Source organism: Solanum stenotomum, chromosome 2 (assembly GCF_019186545.1).
Source record: "Solanum stenotomum isolate F172 chromosome 2, ASM1918654v1, whole genome shotgun sequence".
Classification (NCBI taxonomy): Eukaryota; Viridiplantae; Streptophyta; class Magnoliopsida; order Solanales; family Solanaceae; genus Solanum; species Solanum stenotomum.
In genome coordinates this window covers 3,772,958-3,782,172 of record NC_064283.1, presented here as the reverse complement: position 1 = coordinate 3,782,172, position 9,215 = coordinate 3,772,958, and the positions used below count along the sequence as shown (strand labels likewise).

The window sequence follows — 9,215 nt, the reverse complement described above, 5'->3', positions numbered from 1 at the left end:
CCCCCACCCCACCCCACCCCCCAAAAAAACATATAGGGGATGAAAGAGATCTCCAAATTAGTACTTAAATATATTCAAGAATTTACTTAATTTTAAGTATCTTTACAGCTAGCAACATTTTGTACCATTTCAATTTTTTTCAAGAATTGGAATACACAGTGTAAAATTTGATGACTCAATTCTTTTGGTTTCTTTAATTTAGCTTTTGTTTGACAAAAAAAGCAAATATACTTTGCCCATGTGTTGGGGATTGGCAAAAAATGGGATGTTTTTATTTAAGTATCTTGTGTATTTGCCATGTGTCTTGTTGAGTACAAGTCCTTGTTGTAAGGTCCATATAAGAGTGGCTATTGAGGAGCCAAGTGTTGGAGTTTATATTGGTTTAGGTAAAAAGTGGTGGGTGATGTCTAAGCTGGAGAGCACAATACCCAAAAGAAAAAAACGGGGTGGGGGGGTGGGGGGGGGGGGGTGGGGGGAACTTTTGATTGACCTTGTACAATGTGCTAAAATGTGGCTACTAGAGTTTGTGGCTTTTGAAGAATTTTACCCTTCTGGTTCACTGCATGTACACTTTTCTATATATGTAGTCGTGTTTATTAAGGAGCGTTTTTGTTTGTAATAAGGATTTCTTAATTCAATTTCGAATTAAGTTGAACTACAATATAAATATTGGATATCAAATCAGACCAAAAAATAGAGAGAGGAGATAATGCTCTTGAATGAGAGTTCCTACTTAGGAAACATTTAACAAAATCATGACTCATCAATCAAGATATCTATTGTTTATTGTTCTTCTCAAAAAATATAGACTGAATTTTAACTGAGGAAGATGGGGGTAGAGAACTAATAATAAAGGGAGATATGAGATAGGCCTCAATTTAGGGGTGTACATGGCCGGGTTGGTTCGGGTTTTTCAAATATCAAACCAAACCATTTGTGTTGGATTTTTAAATATATAAACCAAACCAAACCAAACCAATAAAACTCGGGTTTTTCAATCTCGGGTTTTTTTGGGTTTTTCGGTTTTTCGGGTTGTTTCGGGTTTTTCCGGTAAAGTATTCATACAAACATATAATTTACTTGTACTTCAAATATTTCTTTAGTCCTACCAAAATACAACTATCTAAGATGTTTCTTAAAAATATAACACAATATGATATGATTAATGACACTAAAATATCCAACAAAAATAATAATAATGAAATCGCGTAAAACAAATATTGCAAATTAACAAGTCATAATGAAAATGATCATAATTTAAAAGTACTAAATCATGCTAAAATTAAGTTTAATAAGTATTAGTTACATGACTAAATATTAAAGGAAATTAAAATTAGATTATGTATTTTAATTGTCTAAACCAATGTAAAACTAAAGAACAAATATTCAATATTATTGTCATTCTTATTGTTGAATTGATTTTCTTTTTGCATTAGTATTAATTTGGTTTTAATTAAGCTTTATTATAATTACCAACATCTATGGACTATAATCTTTATTGGCCCATTCATAATTCTAAGTTTCAAACTTGAAATAATATATTAAAAGATAAAAACTATGGAAAAGTATAAGAAATATTTAAAAATTATATCAAAGTAACTATTTTTATGTATAAAATAAACTTTTAAAATTATATATATAAATTCGGGTTGGTTTGGTCTCGGGTTGGTTTTTTTTAGTTAAAACCAAACCAACCCAAATATAGTCGGGTTTTTTTTTCCAAAACCAAACCAAGTCAAACCAAACCACTAGTCGGGTTTTTTTTCGGGTTGACTCGGTTTGCGGTTTGGTTCGGTTTTCGGTTCGGTTTTGTACACCCCTACCTCAATTACTTTCGTATTCCTTTCTTGTTTGGTCTATTTTAAAAAGATTGATACATTTTTATGTTTAGAAAGTACTTCTATTTAATTTCTACATGATCATTTTACCGTTTCTTACATGTTCTTATAGAAAATGACATAACTTGTAATAAGAAAATGAACTTTGCATCTAAGTCAACTCTAAAAGTTAGCCTATGAAATGTTCGATTGCTCAAAAATCATATAAAGTGATTAATGAACGTAACTCATCACTCACCAACCTGGTAACTCAATACCCTTCCTCTTGGACACGTCCATGAGTATGAGTTGAACTGTGGAGTGTGAACAATATAATATAAGGATCGAATATCGGGTAAATTGCGACTTGGGATGGACTTAACTCTGATACCATGAAAAGAAAATGGACGTTGAACCTAACTCACCCCAAAAGCTAGCTCATCAGATGGGAGTTGCCCAAAACTATAAAAAAAACCAAAGAACCCATCACTTACAGATGTGGGAACTAAACAACTTTTGGTAGGTCTAGATGAATAGAAAAACCAGGTAAATTGGTGTTTCATGCATATTTAGATTGTGTCAACCCCGCGTTCGATCAAACACTATCAAATAATGGGATGGAACAACAACATACCCAGTGAAATCCCACAAGTGGGTCTGGGGAGGGTGAAGTGTATGCGGTATCCATACCTCGTAGAGGTAGAGAACTTTTCCCGAAAAGAACAGTAGGATGGAAGAGATGGCATCTTAGCTAGAACTTAACAATGCATTTCATTTTAGGGGGCAAAATGACAGAAATACATATCAAGATCCAAGCCATGATCTATTTACAACATGAGGTTAGAGCTGCAGCCAATATCTAAAGAAGAGCACAGGCACTTGCCTTGAATACATTAGGATCCCACCTTTAGTGACTCACATGAACTACTTTGATTAGGTCTAGCTTTTATGCAACATATAACATATAAATTTGAAGTTCTCACCTCTCAAAATTCCCCACTTAATGAAAATATAAGAGATAAATCATGGTAAAAACTCGAATTCGAGGTTCTATAAAGAAGTTTTCATCTAATGCTTTTCAGCAGCTGCTTGAATTCATTTTGCTAGTCATTCTAAATTTTCCTACAGTTCACTACTCCAGAATTTTGGCCATTTTAACTGTGGGAGAAGGATTGGCTCTGCCCTCTAAGGATGTGCTCGGAGTCCTAGGAACCCAAAAACTTTGATTTCTCATAAGGTGCCAGAGTCCTAAAAGCAACATCTGCCGATGACAACATAGTCCAACTAGGTATACTGCTATGAAGCACAGGAGTGGCATTCGATACAAAAAGGATATAAATAAAGGGCTATCCGCATACAAGAGTATCCAGTATAGATGCTTATTTAAGTAGAACAACAAGTAGAAAGATATTATAATACAGATGTGGTAACGAAGAAATTGTTTCAATGTGTGCTGAGCACCAAGAATGATTATACAGAAGCACTAACATTCTGTAGAAGCAAGTGCAAACCAGACCAATTCAAGCATCCGCGGAAGCTGGAGCCGAGTATTTAAGAATAGCTGCAAGTATCCTTTCTTTGTCTCTGGTGGGAAAAGCTTCCAATAACACTCCATTTTTATAAAAGTGAAAAAGAGGTACTGTCTGCACAAAGTCAATCAAATTTGAGATAAGCAAATTTTTGTAGCCTAAGCAATTCGAGACGTAAAAGTTCTAGTTGCATTGAAGACTTCTAAACTGATTTTAAACCATTAAAATGTTTCACCTTGATTCGCAGTCGTTCAGCAACCTCAGATTGTTCATCATACTCATCGATCACCTGGAGAGTCGAGAATGATTATTCACACTATCTTTCATTCCATTGTAGGAAAAAAGTGAAAGGGAAATGCATTTGCTACTAACAAGTCTAGACTAATACAAAAATGCTCCATGCTTCGACCAAAAAATGCAATGAATAGGTTAATGTCAATTTAAATGCATCCAAAACCTTCAAGGAGAAATGTAGATAAACATTTGTTTGCCAAACCTCCTCATGATGTTTGATATTTACGTGGAAGAGATGAAGTGAAGTGATCGAGGCTTTTCTTTTCTAATGTTAAGTCTAATGTAGTACTTACATTGTGTTTTAAGAAGATAACTAGTGCTTGATCATCACCAGCTCCCCTGCATAATTTTTGAAACCCCTGCTCTATGTACTTGCAGCTTCCACAGGCGGTGCGAAAGAAGTCTACCACAACCAAAGAACCAGCCTTTTTCGCCTTTTCCAATATCATGGAGAATTCCTCATCAGTCTTAAATTCTCTTACACATTCAACAGGACATAACTCGTCCTCTTCGTCAAGTAGTTCATCAATGTTGTCATGAACCGTGCTCTGAATTTCTGAGCATTGGCGCACTAGACTTTGAAGTGTGACATTCGGATCTGCATGTCTAAGTTTTGGACAAAATCTTGTCTTCGGATTATATGATTCACTGCCTCTTCTACAGGAAAATGAGTGAAGCAATGTATGGGCTGATTCACCATCTAGTAGATTTGTGTTTCGAAAACTCAAGTTACACTGCCAATCAAGAATGCTTAGTCTTTGCATGAGTCTGTATTAAGAACTATATTTCCTCCAGATGGAAAGCTCTTAGAGATTTTCGACAAGCAAAAGCTAACATCCACACATAATAAAGCGACAATTCCTTGTGGTTTTTCAGATCAAATTCTCATTTATGAGATTACACTGTAGAGTCTGCTGAAATCAGAAGGCAAACTTTCAGGAATCGAAACGGAAAAAGAAATTTTGTTGTTTACAATAAAGAGGCTACCACATGTACTTCATAAATTTGTAAAACTAGGAAGGACAAAAACAGATAAAAGAAAAAAGATCAGCTTGATTCTCACTCACTGATTAAAACAAACAAACAAACAATCAAGCAGAAGCATGCTTGTGAGGTCAAGAAGAAACTACAACTACAAAACTAGAGAACACAAACACGTAATTGTATCCATTTCAGCATGATCCTGCACTTCAACAGAAATAAAATACGCTCTACAAGTCTCTTTACATGCAGATCGAATATGCCACATTAGGAAACGAAGAGTTAGAAATTCTTGCTCCAACCACATTATGAACTTTGAAGGATTCAGTATGCTATAATGGTTCTAAGTCTAGCTATATCTTTCTTCGTCTCTTCATCTTGGTTATACCTACTAAGGCCTCATTTGTTTTCACTAAGATTAAGATATCTGAATCTGAATGTACATTTGAATGATTAAGATTTTGTATGTAGATCATACCACTGAATGATTAACATTGTTTGTTTTTAAACATCTGGATATAATCTACCCCATTTGAGAACCCTTAATTAGATACTCCCTCCAGACTCCATCCAATTCAAGTGTCTTACTTTTCTTTTTGGTATTTGTCGAAAAGAGTCCCTTTTCGTATAATTAGTAAGTGTTTCAATTCCAACATTGTTCGCCACAAGTTTAAGAGTACAAGATTTAAAGAACTATACACACTTTAAATTTAATAGCACAAAATTCAAATATATCTCTTAATTTCTTAACTCCGTGCTCAGTCAAACTAAAACACTTTCTTACGGAAGCCGAATAAGTCTTCAACCAATAAGATAAATCACCCACAAAGAAAGAATTTGTTAAACAAAAGCTAGATGAGATCAACAAAAATCAAGAAAAGGTAACAGTTTAAAATTGGTAAACTAAAAAAACAGAGCAAAATTTTGAATGAATAAGAGGAAGAAACAAAATGGATATGATCAAATAGAGTAAGTTTTAGAAGGGATCTGTAAATTACCAGTTAGCAGCAATGGCGCGACTCTGCAACGCAGCAATAAAGAAGCAATTTTTATTTGGATGAGAAAAAGGACACGTTTGGCTACTATCATTTTATCCACTTCACATTTTGGGCCCTTTAAGGTTTTAAACCAATCAATTTGCTGATTTTCTATTTTCCATCCGTCAAATGCTGAGAAAATTGCATTATCCATTTATAGCGGATACAAAATTCAAATTTTAAGGGATCGTTTAGTAGAATGTATTAGAAAAAAATGTACTGAAAAATGACACATTGAATGTGAATACAACAAGGGAAAATTAAATAAACACACTACTAGTTTAATAACAAGACAAATGACTAGTTTTAATCATCAACATAATTGGGTTGTTTTTAAGATTGTAATGAACTAAGCGTGACAAATGCAGATACGCCTTTAGATGGTGATAAATTATGGAATAAACTTACCGCATCACTATGATATGAATGATGAGATAAATAATCCAAGAAATTACCTTATACCTCCAATCAAACTCTCGGAATTATTTTACTTTATATCTTAGCAATTTCTTCCCTATTCATCACCCCAAGCTCATTGAACTAAGTTTTGGATTTAGCCCATGAACCTAGCTAGTAGGTATATGGATCTGAGTAAAGCCCAAAGTATCAACATAATGGGCCTCATAACAAAGCCCATTCAATCTAGTACAATGACAATTGGCAGCAAATGAGTAGCTTCTATTTTGTTTAGTTTCCTTGCATGAGTTAAGCCACTGACCAACTATTTGTTGGCTTCCCTTCTTTCTTTTTCCTTATTACGATTTGTGGGTTTGCTTTTTCCGTCTCAAAATAAGTCTTCATTTCACTTCACGGAAAAACAATAAATATCAAGTACTTATAATTTATCAAAATTTTCTTATGTATTAAATACTCTTTCTAATTCATATTAAGTAAATTATTGGATTTTGACACATAAATTATAAGCTATTTTCACTATTATCTTTTTGATTATTTTCAAATTATTCAACTAGAAAATGTAAAATAGTTAATAGTTTCATAATTCAGTTAATATGAACTAGAGGGAGTATCTTTTGATAATTGAACACTATTAAACTGAAATAGTTCTTTATTACCTCCGTTTTTATATTTATGTCATCATTTTAGGTGTCACATTTCCTAAAAAACTAAGTTTATCATTATATCCTTATTTAGTGTTCTCTTGAAGTCAAGTTTTCAATAAATGAACATAAATTAATTTATTTTGATTAATAAAATTGATTAATGAACATGAATTAATCCTTTAATTTTCTTAAATTGTCAAATTTATACTTTCAAGATTAATAACTATCTAAGTAAAATATGAAGAATAGTGTTATTTATACAATGATTTTGTGCAACGACAAGTATTAAAAATGAATATTATTATTTTTAAGTAAGAACAACGTATAAATAAAAACGAAAGATGATACTCCCTCCGTCCCTTTTTAGTTGTCCACTTTAGAAATGGCACACAGATTAAGGCAACAATGATTAGCACAGTGAAGTTACAATTTTACCCTTATGACAACTTTTCACTTCAAAATTACAACCACTTATTTGAATTAAAGTGAAATAAATTGGAGGGAAACAACATACACTTTTACAATTTTCAAGAAGTGTAAATAAGGGTATAATAGGAAAAAATTTGTTGTCCTTTCTTGATTTGTCAAAATGGACAACTAAATAGGGACAACCAAAAAAGGAAATATGGACAAGTAAATAGGGACGGAGGGAGTATATTAAAAAATAACTAATTTTTCTACATTGAATTGCGTGTCCATCTCTTGTCACCTACTTATCTTACTTGCAGTTATTACTCGTCTTCTTCGTTGTTATACAAAACTGCAAAAAAAAAATTAATCTTTCTTCCACCAAATTTCTATCTCCCATTAATACTCTACTGCTACTGCTACTCTATATATATAATAGGAATTACTCTTTCTCTACCTCATAATTCTCTATTCCTCTTTTACTTTTCGCATCAAAATCAGCCATGGCGGAAACTTCTACTCAGCTCAAATCAGATGCTATATTCGATCAATTGAAACTTCATCTTTCTACTGATGCTGGAAAGGAACTCATTAAGAAAATTGGTCTCGTTTACCAAATCAACATCGCACCTAAGGTTTAATTTTCCCCTAATTTTTATATTCATGTATATATGTAGTTTTTTTTTTTTCTGTATTAATTTGATTTTTTTAATATATTTTTTTGATCGGCAGAAAATTGGATTCAATGAGAAGGTGTATGTTGTTGATCTGAAAAAAGGAGAAACAAAGGAAGGTTAGGCTGTTTTTCAATTTTTTGACTTTTTTAAAAATCATTATTGGAATAATATAGCAACATATGTAGAGAATTTGTGTTGAAAGGATCCAGATTTATCAGTTTCTAGGTCAGGTTTCCAATTGAATATTTTGGATCCGAATTGAATTTGGGTATTTTGTTATTTGGGAATTTAGGGCCATATGAAGGTGGGAAGCCTGATGCAACTTTTTCATTTACTGATGGTGATTTTGTGAAGATTGCCACTGGGAAAATGAACCCTCAAATTGCTTTTATGAGGTACTATTATTGTTTAATACTATGTTGCTCGGACTCTTCAAAAATGCCCTATGGTGCATACCGGATCTTCGAAAAGTAGTAGAGTAGTATATTTTTGGAGGATCTGACATGAGTGTGGTCACATTTTTGCTGAGTTTGAGCAACATAAGTTCTCTTTGCCTTTTTCAATTGTTGGGATTCTTTGTACTTTCTGCCACACTAAAAGTTTCGAGCTTTTTTGGTAATATATTATTTTCGATTGGATCTTGATGCAGGGGTGCGATGAAGATTAAGGGCAGCGTAAGTGCAGCTCAGAAATTCACACCTGATATTTTCCCAAAGCCCTCAAAGATGTGAACAAATTCGCTAAATGTCAGTAGAAAGACTATTCATTTAGGTGTTTTTCTCTCGAGTCACGAAATCAGATAATACGATAAGAAATTATGGAGGATTTATAATGTATCTGTCTGTTCTTAGGTATAACTATGTGTTCCTTTGTGATGTAGTAATGGAATTCTGGGCTTCTATTAAAGGAATTGAATATAAATGTTCTCATTTTACTGTGGCAGAGTCGCTGTTAGAGCCTTATAATTATGTCTTATCATTTTATACTGAGATCATATTACAGAAGATGAAAGCTGACATTGTATTACTTAGTCTGTTTTATACAAGTCTTGTAACTGCTGCTTGTGAGTTGTGACTGTAAGATAAATTGATTCAGCCTTCTGTGGCATTAGCGGAGATCTGATTATACTCTCATCGTCTTATCTAAGTTGCTCATGCAACTTTGTCCTTGATAGTTGGCTAATACTACAACTGGAATTAAGTGTAGTTATTCGAAACTCTGTTGGAAGTGCTAATGCTTAAGTGCTGGGTTATTGTAAACCCCATCCGAGTTATTATACAGCATCTGGCTGATGAAATGCTGCTCATTTGCAATGGTGACGTAACCAAATGCTAGTAAAACATACTAGCTGGTTGAATGTTAGATGATTGTTCAAGGTTACATCTCACAGAAAGCTTATGTGGATTGACAT

The 9,215-nt window shown here is 33.2% G+C and overlaps 2 protein-coding genes across 3 annotated transcripts; one reads left to right on the top strand and one right to left on the bottom strand.

The window, feature by feature from the left end:
• Nucleotides 1-3,172: 3,172 nt before the first annotated feature.
• Nucleotides 3,173-5,797, bottom strand: LOC125856668 (thioredoxin-like 4, chloroplastic). Of its 2 annotated transcripts, none has more exons than XM_049536257.1 (4): nt 5,620-5,797; nt 3,934-4,554; nt 3,582-3,635; nt 3,173-3,460 (listed from the first exon to the last, which is right to left on the bottom strand). In XM_049536257.1, the coding sequence occupies exons 2-4, from the start codon at nt 4,402-4,404 to the stop codon at nt 3,338-3,340; spliced, it is 648 nt and encodes a 215-aa protein (XP_049392214.1). In that variant the 5' UTR covers nt 4,405-4,554; nt 5,620-5,797; the 3' UTR covers nt 3,173-3,337. The 2 variants fall into 2 exon arrangements, with proteins under 2 accessions (XP_049392214.1, XP_049392215.1); XM_049536258.1 differs by having other exon boundaries at nt 3,934-4,551; nt 5,620-5,796.
• A 1,634-nt stretch (nt 5,798-7,431) lies between these two features.
• On the top strand, nt 7,432-8,738 carry LOC125855492 (sterol carrier protein 2). The gene is made up of 4 exons (XM_049535214.1): nt 7,432-7,762; nt 7,860-7,920; nt 8,097-8,199; nt 8,454-8,738. The coding sequence occupies exons 1-4, from the start codon at nt 7,631-7,633 to the stop codon at nt 8,533-8,535; spliced, it is 378 nt and encodes a 125-aa protein (XP_049391171.1). The 5' UTR covers nt 7,432-7,630; the 3' UTR covers nt 8,536-8,738.
• Nucleotides 8,739-9,215: the final 477 nt, after the last annotated feature.

Coding starts and splice junctions, on each gene's coding strand:
- LOC125856668 (XM_049536257.1), bottom strand. CDS start 4,404: ATGCAAAGACTAAGCATTCTTGATTGGCAGTGTAACTTGAGTTTTCGA. Junction 3,636..3,933: donor TTATCTTCTTAAAACACAAT/GTAAGTACTACA, acceptor TCGACTCTCCAG/GTGATCGATGAGTATGATGA. Junction 3,461..3,581: donor CTGAACGACTGCGAATCAAG/GTGAAACATTTT, acceptor GACTTTGTGCAG/ACAGTACCTCTTTTTCACTT.
- LOC125855492 (XM_049535214.1), top strand. CDS start 7,631: ATGGCGGAAACTTCTACTCAGCTCAAATCAGATGCTATATTCGATCAA. Junction 7,763..7,859: donor AAATCAACATCGCACCTAAG/GTTTAATTTTCC, acceptor TTTGATCGGCAG/AAAATTGGATTCAATGAGAA. Junction 7,921..8,096: donor AAAAGGAGAAACAAAGGAAG/GTTAGGCTGTTT, acceptor TTGGGAATTTAG/GGCCATATGAAGGTGGGAAG.